The 16,542-nt window shown below is 42.1% G+C and overlaps 8 protein-coding genes and 1 non-coding gene across 9 annotated transcripts; 7 read left to right on the top strand and 2 right to left on the bottom strand.

Annotated features, from left to right (window-relative positions):
• Positions 1-217: 217 nt before the first annotated feature.
• On the top strand, positions 218-899 carry BYT42DRAFT_617050 (uncharacterized protein; the record flags this gene model as incomplete). Its single annotated transcript, XM_051572133.1, has 2 exons — positions 218-411; positions 503-899. The coding sequence occupies 2 exons, from the start codon at positions 218-220 to the stop codon at positions 897-899; spliced, it is 591 nt and encodes a 196-aa protein (XP_051420085.1).
• Positions 900-1,591: 692 nt separating this feature from the next.
• Positions 1,592-2,215, top strand: BYT42DRAFT_91081 (40S ribosomal protein S20). Its single transcript, XM_051572893.1, has 3 exons — positions 1,592-1,631; positions 1,705-2,072; positions 2,143-2,215. Exons 2-3 carry the CDS (start codon positions 1,722-1,724, stop codon positions 2,161-2,163), a joined length of 372 nt encoding a protein of 123 aa, XP_051420084.1. The 5' UTR covers positions 1,592-1,631; positions 1,705-1,721; the 3' UTR covers positions 2,164-2,215.
• A 520-nt stretch (positions 2,216-2,735) lies between these two features.
• BYT42DRAFT_t119 lies at positions 2,736-2,819 on the bottom strand. Its single transcript has one exon. It is a non-coding gene; the product is annotated as a tRNA-Leu (tRNA).
• A 174-nt stretch (positions 2,820-2,993) lies between these two features.
• BYT42DRAFT_582634 (developmentally-regulated GTP-binding protein 1) lies at positions 2,994-5,221 on the top strand. Its single transcript, XM_051569709.1, has 10 exons — positions 2,994-3,293; positions 3,366-3,374; positions 3,460-3,583; positions 3,655-3,833; positions 3,901-3,970; positions 4,028-4,320; positions 4,393-4,400; positions 4,470-4,617; positions 4,690-4,928; positions 4,993-5,221. Exons 1-10 carry the CDS (start codon positions 3,270-3,272, stop codon positions 4,997-4,999), a joined length of 1,101 nt encoding a protein of 366 aa, XP_051420083.1. The 5' UTR covers positions 2,994-3,269; the 3' UTR covers positions 5,000-5,221.
• A 236-nt stretch (positions 5,222-5,457) lies between these two features.
• BYT42DRAFT_582631 (uncharacterized protein) lies at positions 5,458-7,301 on the top strand. The gene is made up of 4 exons (XM_051569708.1): positions 5,458-6,196; positions 6,260-6,650; positions 6,708-6,848; positions 6,914-7,301. The coding sequence occupies exons 1-4, from the start codon at positions 5,563-5,565 to the stop codon at positions 7,104-7,106; spliced, it is 1,359 nt and encodes a 452-aa protein (XP_051420082.1). The 5' UTR covers positions 5,458-5,562; the 3' UTR covers positions 7,107-7,301.
• A 352-nt stretch (positions 7,302-7,653) lies between these two features.
• On the top strand, positions 7,654-8,815 carry BYT42DRAFT_582628 (uncharacterized protein). The gene is made up of 4 exons (XM_051569707.1): positions 7,654-7,854; positions 7,954-8,199; positions 8,260-8,403; positions 8,479-8,815. Exons 1-4 carry the CDS (start codon positions 7,783-7,785, stop codon positions 8,698-8,700), a joined length of 684 nt encoding a protein of 227 aa, XP_051420081.1. The 5' UTR covers positions 7,654-7,782; the 3' UTR covers positions 8,701-8,815.
• A 1,016-nt stretch (positions 8,816-9,831) lies between these two features.
• BYT42DRAFT_520628 (GPR1/FUN34/yaaH family-domain-containing protein) lies at positions 9,832-11,013 on the top strand. Its single transcript, XM_051565274.1, has 4 exons — positions 9,832-10,106; positions 10,181-10,307; positions 10,403-10,725; positions 10,802-11,013. The coding sequence occupies exons 1-4, from the start codon at positions 9,869-9,871 to the stop codon at positions 10,906-10,908; spliced, it is 795 nt and encodes a 264-aa protein (XP_051420080.1). The 5' UTR covers positions 9,832-9,868; the 3' UTR covers positions 10,909-11,013.
• On the top strand, positions 11,014-14,718 carry BYT42DRAFT_582623 (transcription factor IIIC subunit delta N-term-domain-containing protein). The gene is made up of 19 exons (XM_051569706.1): positions 11,014-11,253; positions 11,317-11,416; positions 11,485-11,575; positions 11,635-11,719; positions 11,802-11,895; positions 11,980-12,076; positions 12,157-12,260; positions 12,325-12,503; positions 12,573-12,714; positions 12,788-13,058; positions 13,126-13,274; positions 13,346-13,478; positions 13,536-13,623; positions 13,692-13,833; positions 13,891-14,128; positions 14,202-14,257; positions 14,330-14,418; positions 14,474-14,526; positions 14,589-14,718. The coding sequence occupies exons 1-18, from the start codon at positions 11,140-11,142 to the stop codon at positions 14,516-14,518; spliced, it is 2,217 nt and encodes a 738-aa protein (XP_051420079.1). The 5' UTR covers positions 11,014-11,139; the 3' UTR covers positions 14,519-14,526; positions 14,589-14,718.
• BYT42DRAFT_582617 (uncharacterized protein) lies at positions 14,719-16,480 on the bottom strand. Its single transcript, XM_051569705.1, has 7 exons — positions 16,115-16,480; positions 15,786-16,049; positions 15,693-15,712; positions 15,471-15,625; positions 15,341-15,402; positions 15,163-15,275; positions 14,719-15,102 (listed from the first exon to the last, which is right to left on the bottom strand). Exons 1-7 carry the CDS (start codon positions 16,412-16,414, stop codon positions 15,045-15,047), a joined length of 972 nt encoding a protein of 323 aa, XP_051420078.1. The 5' UTR covers positions 16,415-16,480; the 3' UTR covers positions 14,719-15,044.
• Positions 16,481-16,542: the final 62 nt, after the last annotated feature.

The following is a 16,542-nucleotide window of genomic DNA, read 5'->3' as shown; positions in this document are numbered from 1 at the left end:
AATTCTATCTTCGAGAACGATAATGGCACTATCGGGAATCGAGTGCTTATCTCCCATTTATCATGCACGAGAATGTACCATGTGATATTGATAACGCTGGAATTTGTGACAAAGCAGTAAACTATATATATTGATGGCGCGGTCGGGCTGCTGCCCATAACTCATCGCTGTATCTTTTGCAGAATTTAGCTTCTTATTATTCCTCATTGGATCCGTGATGTTTTCTACGATCTGCTGGAACACACGTTCAGCCAGGCGGGGAGATGCGGATTGCACTGAAACAAGGTGTCAAGACTTGTTTTCACCGATTGCCGAACCTCGAGCGATTTTTGCGCAAGTGCAAGGAAGTCTTCAGTGCGAATCATTGACCGCACTACATCAACACTTGCTGCTTCTGATTGCCAAATCAAGGTAAACCATCCGTCTTTTAGTGCTTTTTCAAAGCCATCAAGCCTACAGTTCATTTGTTCTTGGTGAAAAAAAGCTAATATCCACAAAGTAGGATATTTACACAGTGCGATGCGGCGGATAAACCAAGCCTTTTTACGTATGATACACACTCCGGCGGCTATCCGATGCCCAACGTTGCGATATACGACGAGAAATCAGACACAGAGATCAAAAAAGAAGAACATGCATCCCATGTGCTTCCAGCTGACTTGCAGCATGGATCCGCCGCTTTTCAAAAACGACCTCCATGGATTCTGACGCGTGATTATACCAGAGATTCACGTGCCAATTCTGACAGTTGGCGTATTCTTTCCGCCGAGTTGGATATGATCCGACATTCAAAGCTTATCAAGCCATTGCGAAACAGGCGGTACAAGCATCCGCGGCAAGATCCTTTTGTATGGGGACGTCGAAGCCATCTGAGTATCAGCTGTTCATGGTTAGAATAATTATTGACAGGTCCAGACCAACGTCTTCCCCGCCCCCTCCCCCGGAAGCTAATTTCCTTATCTCGCGGTTTCCACATGCCGCGTATCATTGCAGTATAATTGTTTGAATGCCCTATGTGTTCCAGTGCCTCAAAGAGATAACAGCGCTGCAGGCCTATTATTTTTGGTAGAGCCAACTATTCCCTGCAATTTTTGTTTTTTTTTACCACTACTGATTACATTAGCGTGTAATTTTCCTTGATAACATGTTGGCGCAATTCAAGATTGACAATACTTGGCAAATAATGTAAAAAAAAATACAGTAAAGACACACTTTAGAGATACTATAATGCTGACGACAATTAAATGGCTTCTCAGCAAGCTCGCTTTATATAAACTTTGGGATTTTATCTCTGATGATCATCATACAATTCACTTGTAAATTATTTTTATTTTTGATTTTACATTAACGCGACACTTCTCTAAAAGCCATTCTTATCTACATTAGCAGTATAGAAAAACATAGGGTACATTTAAAGAGACTGACGATTGTTAAATCAAATCGGTCATGCACATTTTTGATGATGGGTCCATGGGGCGGGTGGAAGAGCAAGAGGGGAGGAAGTGGCTTGTGCGAAGCCATAGTTTCCATTGGCCAATGGAGTGTCAAAAAAATTTTCCCAAAAAATAAATAAGATTTTCCGCTGGCAAATGAACGGTCTTTCTCTTTTGCTGCCCACTTAGTCACCGCTGGTAGGTTTTTGACGCGAGCGGTTCGTTAGAAGCACCCAACAGTTAGCTCATAGTCTTTTTCTATCTTCTTTAGGGATATATTAGCATAAAATGTCTTACGTCGCTAAGAACGCCACTCAAAAGCCCGGTCTTGAGGAACAACAACCTCAGCCCAAGATTCACCGCATTCGCATCACCTTGACTTCTCGCAATGTCAAGAACTTGGAAAAGGTGTCTGCTGATCTCATTCAGCGCGCCAAGGACAAGCAGCTCAAGGTCAAGGGTCCCGTTCGTCTCCCCACCAAGGTCCTCCGTATCACCACCCGTAAGTCTCCTTGCGGTAACGGTTCCGAGACTTTCGACCGCTACGAGATGAGAATTCACAAGCGTTTGATCGACTTGCACTCTCCCTCCGAGATCGTCAAGCAGATCACTTCCATCTCCATCGAACCCGGTGTAGAGGTAAGAAACAAATTTGTCATCTTATTCACCCATGAATTTAGTTACTCATTGCTTTGCTTTTTTCACACAGGTTGAGGTCACCATCGCTTAAGCCACCTAAGCTGGATGCTTCATTCTTTTAGACGAAATCTTTTTTAGAATTCAATAAAAGGATATGCAGTGAACTCTTTATCTTTTGTGTGTATGAGATCAACTCAGAATTGGAAAGAAAACCACAACTCGAAGCATGGGGGAGGCTGGTAGATTGTGTGAACAAGGCTGGGAAAGACTTTGTATTCACTGCACTGACACAAACCGTTTGTGTTAAGTCTCTCTCTTTCTGGAAGTTCGTCTTTTTCCCATCGAATCAACCTACGGCTATAAAGAATGGCGATCATTTCATCTGTATATCGAGGAACTATCCACGATCGCGTTGGAGCACGACCGTCGATACGAGCCATCAGCTGTATGTCTTTTCTATTTCGTCGTTCAAATGCGCAACCATACAAACACTTTTGCATACGGTCAAAGAATACCAGGCGATCATCAATCCCTTCCAACCTTTATTGCTTCAATTAATACCGGAACGAACTCGTGCTGATCAACCCATAGTAAAAAGAAAAGCTCTTTATTTTCAAGCCAAAAAAAAAAAAAATTTGCAGCTCAAAAATAGTAAAAATGTGTTTCCTGCTGCGAGGTTTGAACTCGCGCCCTCTTTCGAGGATCAGATCTTAAGTCTGACTCCTTAGACCACTCGGACAAGCAGGATAGAGTGACTGCAAAATTTCTAGTTCATATACATTGTCGTAAGCGGATCACGTGACTTCACGCGAATTTCACGTGCAGAGTTGTTCATTCGTCGGTTTTCCATGCCCGGCGAAAGCTACTCGCCAGTAAAAAGGGCAAAAAACTTTTTTTCACGCCATAAATTGATGCCTATGTTGCTTCTAAGCTTTTTACCCGAGAAGACTTTAGCATTTGGGGTGTTGATATAATGTCGTTTTCTGTTATTCTCTCAAAGGCAGGTGCAAAGATGGTTTTGATCGGCTCTGATTGGATGACACTTTGTGGAGAGAGACAAAGCGATGTCTGATCCAATCAGAGTTCTTTTTGTTCAAAGGGACAGTCACCGTTGGTCCCAAAAATTCTTTGGATTTAGTAGTTTTTTTCGAAGACCAAAGCACTTTGTTCATTTTCTGCCATAATCTTTGATAAATCATGAGTGTTGTCGAAAGAATCAAGGTAAATGTCTTTTTAAACCTTTTGTTTTCGCTTTAAAGTGTATACTTATTATAAGCACTACTTTTTCTTTAGGAAATCGAGGTACATATCCTGTCAATTGGGGGCAGCCATAAGCAATCAGAGAAAGAGTGTGGTCAGCTAAATGGCTTGTTTTTCCTTTATATAGTCCGAAATGGCTCGAACCCAAAAGAATAAGGCTACGTCTTATCATTTGGGTCAACTGAAGGCTAAATTGGCCAAGTTGAAGCGAGAAATCATGATGCCCAGCGGTGGCGGTGGCGGTGGCGGTGGTGCGTACCAAGAATTGAAGTCGAAGAAAGTATCTGTCGTGCTCACATGCTTGTTTTCTCGGTATATATAGTTGGTTTCGATGTGGCCAAGACGGGTGTCGCTCGTATCGGTTTTGTCGGTTTCCCTTCTGTAGGAAAATCGACGCTCATGTCCAAGTTGACTGGTACTCATTCCGAAGTTGGTGCTTACGAGTTCACAACCCTTACCACCGTGCCTGGTGTGGTTCAGTACAAGGGTGCTAAGCTTCAGGTAATGCAATTTCATCTTACAGAATACAAATTTTGCATGCAAACTAAATTCACAAACCCCAAAACAGATTCTCGATCTTCCCGGTATTATTGAAGGTGCCAAGGACGGTAAAGGTCGTGGTCGTCAGGTCATTGCAGGTATGCTTGCTATAATGTTTTTTTATATATGGGAGCCTTCAATTGACGCGGAAATAGTGGCACGTACTTGTTCTCTTATTTTCATTGTGCTTGATGTGTTGAAGCCGATGACGGACAAGAAGATCATTGAAAGAGAATTGGAAGGCTTCGGTATTCGATTGAACAAGAAACCTCCGGCCATCATTTTCAAAAAGAAGGAAAAGGGTGGCATCAACATGACCAACACTGTTCCCTTGACTCACATCACTCAAGAAGAAGTCAAGGCGGTATTGAGCGAGTACAGAATTCACAACGCCGATGTTTCTTTCAAAGAAGATTCAACCATCGATGATCTCATCGATGTTGTCGAAGTAGGTTTTTCTTGCTGAAAGTTACCGTTGCTTTGTCTGGTTTCCATTTTTACTTACTGTTTCCTTTTGTAGGGCAATCGGTAAATAACACAATTTTCCAGTGGCAGCTCGGCGCATCAATCCATTGACCTTTTTTTTTTTTGTTTTAGTATTTATATCCCGTGCATTTATGTGCTTAACAAGATTGATCAGATCTCTATTGAGGAATTGGATTTGATCTACAAGATTCCTAATGCCGTTCCTATCTGTGCTCATCATGAATGGAATTTCGATGAACTGCTGGAGACCATGTGGAAGGTAAACATATTTTTTTCATTGCCTTGGCATATATATATCGGATCGCTCGGGTACTCATCAATGTTGTTTTAGAAATTGGCATTGGTCAGAATCTACACAAAACCCAAGGGTCAACTGCCAGATTACGAACAGCCTGTCGTGTTGACGAGTGACAAGTGTTCAGTGGAAGATTTTTGTCTGAGTATTCACAAGGCTATTATGGAACAGTTCAAGTGTGCATACGTTTGGGGTTCTTCTGTGAAGCATAATCCTCAGAAAGTGGGTAAAGAACATATCCTTCAGGATGAGGATGTTGTACAGATTGTCAAGAAGTAAGTTGCTCATGAAACTGGAGGGTTCTGACCAAATACTGATACCATTTGTCATGATCTCTAGGATTTAAATCATGAGGTTGAACCTCCTGAAAAGTCAAATTATGGACCGAAAAAGAAAAACTGAATAAAAAAGTCTAAAATAGAAGAATCATTTACGCTCATTACAGCATTTTCAATCACAGATGGATGACAGTTGCTGGTTTAGAAGTTTTCGTGAGGTCGCCGATCTTTACTGAACCAACAGCGGCGCTCCGAGGATACGTTAAGATTGATGAATCGATGATTGTGGGGTATTTCGAGAAAAAAACAGTTGACTTGATTGGTTGAAAATAAGTTGGAAAAAAAGTTCCCAATGCATATGAAGTATTGAACGGCCCAATGTGTACGCATGTTTTGAATACTCTCTTTGCGCAGACATTTTCCCCCATTTAACAAATAAAACGGCAAAGTGGCACCACAGTATGAGTCTACCACAACAAGCATTAAACAATGGCTTGCCGAATGCTGCATTTGAAACGAATTGCAACTGATACATAAATTGTTCGGACACAGGAAAAGCTCAAATGATCAATCAAATATTTGGATTCTCACTTTTTTTTTCCCACCTTTTTTTTTCATTTTTTCTACAAGGATGCTCCAGTCCGCGATCAAGTCGAAAGCCAAAGGGAATATCTCATCTGTTTTTGCACATTTGGGAGCTTCCCGACCCACGCTCGGTCCTCGTTTCATTGATCTGAAAAAGAGCATCGCGCCCAAAGACCCTGCCGTACTACAAAGGGCATTTGATCGCTTGCTAAACCATCTCAAAAAGGAGGCGATTGAGATCCGACAACGAGGTTCTTCGGTCATTCCTGAAACAGACATCAAAACTATCCGTGCCAATGGTGGCCAGTTGCCAGAGTCTGTAGCAAAAGAAGTCAAGAAACGCGGTGCAGTAGTTGTCCGAAATATTGTGGATCAAGCACTTGCAGTAGAATACAAGGATCAAATTCAGAAATACATCCAGCGCCATCCCGGGATTGTCGGTTACCCCGAAGATCATCCGCAAGCGTGGGAAATTTATTGGGCCACATCCCAAGTAGCCGCTCGCAGCCATCCCAACTTTACAGCAACGGCGGTGGCGTTGAACCAGTTATGGCACACGCACGGCAATGCTCCCATTGACCTGACAAGAAATCTCATTTACTGTGATCGATTGCGTATCCGTCAGCCGGGCGACGCCAAGTTTGCTCTTGGAGGTCACATTGACGGTGGTTCAATCGAACGTATGTAAATGCCCTGATTTCATTTGATGGTCCGTAACGACATAGACACTAATAGTCAAAAAGGTTGGGAAGATCCTGAATATCGACAATGCTACAAAAAAATTTTGCAAGGACAGTGGGAAGACTACGATCCGTTTGATGTCACTCATCGCATCGAGGCTGAGATGGATTTTTATGAATCACCTTCAGGATGCTCTATGTTTCGTATTTTTCAGGGATGGCTCGCCCTATCCAAAATCGAACCCAACGGTGGAACGTTACGCGTGTGTCCCCTTATCCGTGAGCAAACGGCTTATTTTATGATGAAACCGTTATTGAAGGAATACCTTGACAAGAATGATTTCATGGGTGCTTGGCCCGGCCGATGTCAAGAAATTACGGCGGAACATCATCCGCATATCACCGACATCATGGTATCCGTCTCGCCGGTGGAACCTGGTGATGGTGTATTTTGGTATGTCAATATCGGAAATTGAGAAGTCCGTATTTCATATTCACCTTCCCAGCCTAGGCACTGTGACCTAGCCCACGCCGTGGAGCCAAAAAATGAAATGAAGAGTGATTCATCGGTTTTGTACATACCCTCCACGCCCATATGTCGTCGCAACTCAGAGTATCTTCGCCGTCAGCGGGATGCATTCTCCCTAGGCTTGTAAGTAAAAAGCCATTACTTTGATATTTGAAGAGCTAGGAAACTGATATACCATTGGTCGAAAGAACTCCCCCTGATTTTCCAGGAAATCATTGTGAGAAGGATTTCGAAGATCGCGCTATGCCTGACCATTTGACACAAGCAGGAAAGATGGGTATGGGCTTTGCACCTTTTGATGAAGAGAACGATAGCTTGAACAGCGGACAAAAGCAAGCTCGTCGGCAGCATAATCAAATATTAGGCTTGACAGGATCGTAAGCAACAAAAGTACGCTGGTATTCAATAAAGACACAGCGCGTGATGCTTCTCGATGGTATTTCTTATACTGTGACAGCACTTAAAAGAAAGGAACGATATCCCAAAAAACAACGAAGCGGCGTACCATTATTGTGCATTTTATACCACATAGATTTTTTTTAAAAAAAAAATTGTAACTGAACTCTTTACTTGTCCCTTTTACGGATTAAGAAAAACTGATTAAATTTTTTTTTATCAAGTGCCTTTTTTAATCAAGGTTTTCACAAAAGGATGATGTTACAAAAAGAAAACAATAGACACTGTTTTTCGCCGTGTCCATGGATTATTGCTAAAAGCACAACAGGGAGCATAGTGTGAAACTCCCTGATAATATTTTCTACCTAGTAATTCATCGACCAGCGAGTAAAAGTACTTTGTATATATCGGTGTCAAGACCTTCCCCCCTATTCTTCGTCACATTTCTCCTCTCCATGGAGATAATATGGTGGAGCAATAGTCCCATAAATATTTTTGTAAGCTGTGAAATGTCGCAACACTTCATCATCTACTACTGCATTTCCTTCAGTGCTTTTTTCCTTCCTTCCTTCCTTTCCTTTCAGCGTATCATCGACCCCAGTTTCCGTTCCTTTTTTCAATATCACACATTCCATTCCTTCCTCAGAATTCATCAGAAAACATGAAGTCGCTTTATTTTATGCTGCTTAACAAAAAGTTTGATGATCAATATACGTTTGATCTCCATGGTATAGTAAGTTGCATCGATGATATGGACAATGCCACTTGAGAGAGAAAAATCCTGTCACCCTTTTTTCTTCCTTTTTTTAAACAAATTAACCCTCCATATCAGCTAAGTGTGCAAGATTTTTGCTCTGCGATGAGTACGATCAATCGAACAATGCGCGAGTCACCCCCGCCTGGAAATACCGGCCTTTGGCTGGGGATTGTGTGGACAGTTTGGATATTATTGGGGGCTGCCATTTATATGATGTGGAACCACGTACAACAACGACCTTATATTTTGGTGATAATGCCCATCCTGATGTTGGCGGTGTCTCTGTTGGTCTTTTGGAAACATAGAAGGTCCCAAATAAAGGTATATTGGCGGGTGGGGTTTGGGGTTCAGTTAAAATGGAAAACTTAGTGGAAAGTTTAGTTTGAAAAAACAGTGATGCAAGTTTGCAATCAACTGAACGCCATTGAAAACGTCCGCGGCATCAATTTTCGATTCACAAAAAATGGAGCCACCGTCATCCGGCCACACCTGTTTGGTTGGCGTCCCTGGCACAAGACAGTTTATGCAAGTATCCATTTTTGGTTTTTCTTCAAAGTGACACAACCATGGAAAATTAACATGGAAAGGCGACTGGTGTAGGCTATTCTCATAGAATTTGATGACAGGTATAATGCTCTAGTTCAAGAAAAAGCAGTGAAATACGCTGCCGAAGGTTTCGTGACGGTGCCACTGCAACCCGCGAGCGTGCATTACGCGCAAGGACTGTCGGAGAAAAGCACTCATGCTTACTATTATCCAAACTTATGGACCGATATTCCAACTTATGTGGAGAAGACTAATTATAAAACGACTCCACAGTAACCACAGAGAAAGTCACGACACAAAACAAAAAGAAGTTTATTCTTAAAAATATACAGTGCAGCCAAGAAATTACATCATGTCGTTTTTGTTTATATTTTGGAACCGAAAAATTGTGATAATTATTTTTTATTTATTTTTCGAGAATGAATAAAAAAATGTTAACAAAAACTTTTGAGAGTATATAGAGGGAGCAGCTGCTGGCTCATTTGTTTCGGGTGTTTATTTTATCCTTCCGGAAGAAATAGCATGACACCGGTGTCTCAACCCGGTTTCAAACGCCGAACGGTGATTGAAAAAAAAGTGGGCAGCAGAAGGATGGAGGGGACTTTGAAAAAACTAGAAAAAATGATCTGCGAATATGCCGGCGCTTTGCGGGATATAAAGATGAACAAGTGATACAAACAACAGGCGAGCAAAACAGATCATTGTTGATCTGTGCGGAAAATCACGAGGTGCAAAATCAGGGCCGATTCAATTAGTTGGCAAAGTAGCTTTCATGTTGAAAACAACTCCGTTCACTTATTAAAGATTTCAAGCATGCAATGTTTCAAATGGATGGTTTCATGATAGCGACAGCCCAACCCACTCGAAAAAGAGCTGAAAAAACTTTGCTTTGAACTAATTTACGCAACTATAGCTTGATCAACATGATAACTGTTGTTGACATGACAATATTTGACGCCTGCCATAGTTATTGTTCTGTAAGAGGGAGAAAACAATAATAAAAATAAATTTTACACATGCTGCCCCAATACTCACCGCCACTATTTTTGGTGGTAGTGCCTTCTTATGTAGAACGAAAACTCTTTAGTGTTTTGATGCCTTCCATAGAAAAACGAATAGCAAGGATCAAAGCTCTATCATGGAAAAATGAGGGAATTTTGATGAATAAACCGGAATATGATTTCGATGATAGGGAAAATTCACAAAAAAAGAATAATCGAGTGAGTGGTAATGTGAGACATTACGTTCATTTATTTGCCGTTTTCGTCATGCATTTCGGTTGACAGCGCGATCGGATCCGAAAAACAGCGAGATTAACTAATCGAGCCGTCGTGGTGTGATTGTGCGGAATGCTGTATATATAAGCCAGTGGATCATTTGGATTTTAATTTCTACTTAATCCCTTTACATCACCACTGGCTCTCTTCCCCTCTTCATTACCGTCATGAATAACACTGACCCTGCTAATCTTCCCTCTGTCCGTTTGCCTGAAGACGCTTCCATGGATCAGGAAGAGTATAATACCGGCATGCATGAGGTCAACCAAATGGATCCCAACGGCAAACACACCAAACACTATCATCATTATCCCACATACAAGGCCATGACCCGTAGAGCCAGCGTCACTGTCAACGGTCAAGATCGTCGTCGACCCTTGACTATGGGCAATCCTGGTGTACTTGGTAATGGATAACTGTAAACCGAAAAAAAGTGGCATGGTTGACTTATATCAATCTTTTTTATTATTGCAAACCAGGTCTTTGGTCCTTTGCCACCGTGACAATTCTTCTCGGTACTTTCAATTTATTTTTGCCTGGAATGTCGAATCACGTTCTTCTCCCCACCGCAATTATGTTTGGTGGATTAGCCCAATACATCGCTGGGTAAGTAAAAAGAAAGCGCTTTTTTCTTTATGTTCACACGGATATGAACTAAAAAGCAATTTAAACTCATTCTTGTTCTTACCTTCACATATCAGTTTCCTGGACTTTTTCTATGGTGGTACTTTCTCGGCTACCATCTTGGTATCTTATGGTGGTTTCTGGACGGGTACTGGTTTACTTATGTTGCCTGCCTTTGCCGAAAGCATGGCAGCCTACACCACCGATTTCGATGTCAACAGAGCCAACGCTATCTATCACTTTATGTGGGCCTTTTACACCCTGATGCTTCTCTTGATGTCCTTGAAGATCAAAGCAGGAACCTTTATCTTATCCTGGTGTCTTGGTTTTGTGTTCCTCACTCTTTTATTGGAAGCCGTCTTTTATATGACGAGCATTTCTCCTATTCTCCGTGTCAGTGGTAAGTTGATAATCATGGCAACGAAATGGGAATGATTCAAACACGGATATTAATTGGTCATTTGCTATTTTCACAGGTGTTACAGCTTATTTGGCCGCTCTTGGAGCTTATTACAGTGGTATTGCCGCTGTCATGGAAGAACAAGACGTCGTCTTGTGGGTTGGCCATTATCATCAACATTAATTTAATAACCTTTTTAGACGCATTGTTTTTATAGTTAATTTGTTTTTCTTTTTTAATCTGGCATAACCTTTTTTTGCATCATTTATACAATAACAACTTTTGGCATTTTTTTTCACTCGATCATGAAGCCGTTTTCACTTGACAGTTACGTGACTGTATTAATTTTTGCATTAAATGGTTTGAATTTCTTTCACATCAGTGCGCGCGCGTCTGACTCCTAGTAAACCGAAAATGGATGCGCGACCCAGCATCAATGTGGTGAATAAACCATTCTTTCTCGACTGTGTTGGCTGGTCAGAGGATAACAATCTAGTCGTCTGTCTGGAGAACAACATTTATCTTTTGGTATGAGCACGTAACTGGATTCGCGTGCATGTCAATTCAAACTAAAATGTTTGTTCAATAAAGACCCCGATTCTGGTCAGCGTATCGTCCGATGTGGATCCTTACGATCACGTCAGTCTTGAGCCCGTGGAGGAAGCCAAAGACGACTTTGACGAAATGAGTGGTGAGCTACTTCTTTCAATATGGTTCTGCGAAATGCACCTGTCGCTCATCATGCACCTGTCTTTCCAGTCGTCGATAGACCCCTTCAACCAGCTTATGCTCTTCCTGAATCTTACCGATGCGCTGTTTGGTCTCCCACCGGCCTCACATCCACTCAAGGGTAACCGATCGCTTGCACACAAACCATGTCTTTCTTTCTGCTCACTGCACGAACTGTAGCTGTTTTTTGACCGTCGTGACCACAAAGCATCGCGTGTTTCTTTATAATCGGGCGGAGAAAGACCCAAAAATGGATTGGACACTCGTAAGCACCAATCAAACACATATCACCCCAAGAAAAAGAATTGGAGGCTAGAATTCGTTTTTTTTTTATTGTTGTGATGTAGGCAATTGATATGACATCCATGATCCGGAAAATTGCCTTGGATGGAGCACGTAAATTTTCAACTGTCCATGAGATCGACCGTTTTCAAACGTTATGTAAAGTATCAATCAATTTTTATTGGGTCGCTCGACAATTTACGTTTACTTTTTTTTTTTTTTTTTTTTTTTTTTGCGATACAGATGCAGCGTGGTCATCCCGTATCATTGGGGATTCTTTGGCTGAAAAGCCAGCATTGCTCGCTCTCAGCAATAAAGTGGGTGAAATCAATATCTGGAGGTTAGATATGGGTTTACATAAAATTGAATGGTTGTCGCATCCCAGGTGGCAGCAATTAACGTGTTGTTCATTGTTCATAGTTTCGCAAAGCATAAGGGCATTCGTCACGGAATCACTCTTCAGCCTCACCGGTCGTTTGTCAATCTCTTGCGTTGGACTGACTGGCATAAAAACAATCATCAATGTAAGTGAGCACGGTGTTGGGTTGTAGTGTTCGATACACGCTCTTATGAGATCTTCAATTGTAGACACCGCTTATCTTTTATCCACTTGCAGCGATGGCACTGTGGCTTTGTCCTCCGTGACGGTGACAATTGCAATCAAAGAGCAAGAAACCCGTGTGTCGTCTGTTAAAGCCAAAACGCTTAAAACTTGGTTTGAACATGATAATGTAGTCCCTACTCTCGTAAGAACATGGGATGATTTCGTGAGTATATCCCTGAAATTCATTGAACGCATATATAAAATGGACGGTGCACTGACATTGATTCTCCAGAGTCACAGTCAGACGATCAAACTAGTGGTAGCCAAAAGTATTACCGTTTATGCTGCTACCATTCAGGTGAACGGAGACAAGGTGACCATGCAAGATGAATGGACCAACTATCCATTACAGTATTCCGCTATGGGGCTCTCAGGTACAATTGATTTCATCCATAATGCAAAGGGATACGGTCAAGCTAATATTCCCTTTTTTCCCTTCAAATGTAGGAGCGAACTGGTCGTTAGACGGCGAATTTATGCGGGTATATACATTTGAAGGTGAATGTGTCGTGCTCACCCTTCGTGGCGGTCAGTTGGTTTATCTGGAAGACGACTCGAGCATGGTGAACCGTAAGCTGCTACAAAAATATAACCAACAATGGACGGAAGAGCAGACGGATATCGAAGAAGGCAACCTGTTCCCTCCGAGTGAGGTGATGCCGATCTTGTGGGGCACAGCCGTCTCTTCCCGAGAACTGTACACCGCCATCTTATTCTCGTACGTTGACTGGCCAGTAAAATGTGGTCCTGTTGTTATTTTATTCTAAACAGTGACCGTGAAATAGGTTGAGACCGAATGCAGATGTCACGTATCGAGGCGAAACAACGATGCAAACCTCGCTGGCTTTTATTATGCATGCTGAACCAAACAGTGAATCGACTCTCAACTCTCTAAGTGAAAGTATCAACCAATTGATTCAGAAACCGGAATTTCGTAAGTGATGAATTGGTTCGGCATGTAAATTGGTTTACTCAACTCATAATTGTTGATGCATTGTTGGGTAGTGTTCACACAGTCGATCCAAAGTCTATTATATGAACATCTAGAGTATTTGACCAAGGATGATGATCCAAAGTCCATCATTTCGTGGTTATCCGTCTTTGAGCGGATCATGGAGCAAGACGTGACACAGAACAGGTACAAAAGGGAAAAGCAGAAGCCTCGAATGGAACATATCGCTCAACGGAATGATAGCAAGCAGCAGTCTTTACATGAACGATTGTATGACAATATGCAAGCATGCGCAGCGCGCATGTTGCTTTACATTCACTTTGCACTCAAAGTATGGTGGGGTCATGACTATTGCCGGAACGTGCGTCAATCTAAAATTGAAGGTTCTATTTGTGTTAGTTTTATGAACTACCAATCGAGGCAGCCACGTATCTAAAGAACATTTGCGACAAAGCTCAAAAGCTGGCTTGGGGAAATTATCTGACCGCCATATTACAATATCTATTGGACATGTCGGATGCGGAATTTCAATCGTATCATGGTACAGGTTCTTAAATTGCAATTGTATGCTCTATGGTCCTAATCATTATGACGATAGATGACGATATCATGGTCATGCTACTCCTTTGTGATCGAGCATTGCGTCAAATTGACGCCCCTCGACATCTTGTCGAGTTAAGCAAAGATGTCTATGAGCGAATTGGCCGCGTGTTCCCATCATCCAGTGTTTATACCTCGCTGGATACTGAACTGGATCGTGCGATGGCATTATTGGGCGGAAAGGAAACCACGCTATTCGCATTGGTTCCACGCGAGAAATGCCCCGTTTGCGAAGAACATATCCTTTTTTAAAAATGTCGATAGTTAGAGCCCAATCATCACCCGTACTTCTCCTTAACCTTTGTGCTTACTGATTTCGCCATCCGATCAATCTTTAGCGATATGCCAAGCTGGTCATTTCTGGGGTAAGCGCTGAAAATTATGGTTGTGGTTGACCAAAAGTGTCTCACGATTAACCACCCTCGTTTTTCTCACAGAACAATGCAGCATGACGTTGCGGGTACTGGCTACCCCCAATATCCGAAAGTGTGCGACGTGTGGAGCAAAGAGTTTGAAACCCGAATTGGTGGGCACATCGTCCGCATCCATGGTCGATCATGCTTCGCTGACGAACCTGATAGTATCCGAGTGCCGAAAATGTATTGTCTGCGGAATGGGTCTCTTAGACGTGAATGTAAGGCATCACATTATGTCACGAATTACACGTCATATTGACCAATGAACATTGCACTCTAGGTCATACGATAGCGTGAAACCACAGATGTGGTAAAAAAAGCCCATGGATAAGATATAAAGATGCTTTTTATAAATTGTATATAATCACAAATACACACATACAGACACACATGGAAACGAATATTCTATTTGTATTTGGTAAAATAAGTACGCGAGTTCTTCATCCTTGTCCCGGAACTGGAAGCCAAAAATGGAGGCTTTGACAAAGTTCACATTACAGATAAATACCTGCGTTCTTTTTGGATTTATTCGATGGCTATAATAGATTTTCCATATTAATAGTTTGATCTGTGTGTCATTCTATGAATTTCTGTATATTGCGATAGAATACAAAAGGATGGTCAAGTGGTTGATCTCATCATTCGATTGAGGATATCCTTTTTTTTTTTTGCTTTCTATTTTTAGAGCGGTTGAGGTTGCTGTCCAAAACGTTGAGCACATTGCTGATTGAGCTTTTTACGCGTCTGCAAGAGAGTTGTAATGGGCTCCAAGTGTGTACAGATGTTTATGGTATCTATTGTTCATGTCAGCATTCAATGTCTAGAGAGGATCCAATGATGAAAAGAAGACTTACGCTAATTTCAGAGGAACTTTATCGGGATATTCCTCCTCATTGATTTTTAGTACTGGCGAACCCATTTGGACAATGTGAACCGGAACTTGTTTCGCGCGAGACAAGGCCAAGATCTATACAATCACAAAGTTAATACCTGTGATTGGAGGTCATTCCAGAGAATCCGTTTTCAGCTTACCTCAAGCTCACCACCCCAAACCGCGGTGTTTTCGACATCATCACAGTATCGATCAAAATCCTCTATTGTCCAATAATGGCCGTTCAGTTGTTGATTAATTTTAGTGACGAACATATTAATCAAAGCATACCTTTCGTGTACATGTCACCATTGTCTTTATACAAAAAAGGCATAAAGTCATCAGGGTGCTCTCGCATATAGTCGGCCGCGATTTTGCGTAATTCTGTATAGGAATTGGCTTGCTTATATCTTCGCAACAGTTGATCAGAGAAAGCATTGTATAGACTACCCGAGAATGACAATTGGATCAATGTACCGTATCACAACAAAACGACGCTATTCTTCCACTTACCAATGACCATCGGCTGTAATCTAGATAGTGCAAGAAAACCATCCATTAGAAAATCCAAGGTGTGTGCGATATTAAACAGGTGTCATCACGTACCTGTTTCACTTGTAGACGCATAGGAACGAGCAATTCCTCAATGGCAGATTTTTCGACAGCGGCCATGTCGACTTGGCCTTCAGCTTCTTGCTCAGCTTCGTCACGAAGACGCTGCATTTCGGCTTCTTTCCGTTCTTTCCGAAGCTTTTGTCGATTCGGTTTCTTTGCGGTTGTCTGCGAAGTGGCCGGCGTGGGTTGTGGTGCGACAGGCTCCTCTTCCACTGATAAACGATTTAATGTTTCCAGTGAGATGCCATCGTCGATCTAAAATTACGATAATCGCACGTCAGTGTCACACGAGCTTTTACGATCAAAGGAGGAAAATTTACATGGCCGTCGTCGTCCTTGATTCCATTGAGTTCATTGAGTTCTCTGTCGTGTTTGGTTTTTAATTCGTATTCCAAGTCTGCAATTTTGGAATTCATTTCTCTCTTTTTGCGCTTGTCACTTTTGGGGGTTGATTTGCGAAGACCGATGATTCGCGTTTGCAGTGCTCGTTGTTCTTCGCGATGACGAGTGAGCATTTCGTCGAGCGTTTCTGACTTTTCGGCTTCATCGTGCACAGGCGATGGAGGTGTCTCGACCACTTGCGCCGCTGCTTCCTGAAGCATTTCCTTGATATCGCTCATACTGTTCGAATTTGTAAGGTGGAGTGAAAGAAAAAGAACAAGAGAGCAGAATTATTTTAAAGACCGGCGGGCACTTGCAAATTTTCAGTGATCCAACTCTTGCGCTCGTTTGCTTGGTATGAATCAAC

This window comes from Radiomyces spectabilis (assembly GCF_025331425.1).
Source record: "Radiomyces spectabilis strain NRRL 2753 chromosome Unknown BYT42scaffold_12, whole genome shotgun sequence".
In the NCBI taxonomy this organism is placed as follows: Eukaryota; Fungi; Mucoromycota; class Mucoromycetes; order Mucorales; family Radiomycetaceae; genus Radiomyces; species Radiomyces spectabilis.
This window is presented reverse-complemented; position numbering and strand designations above follow the sequence as displayed.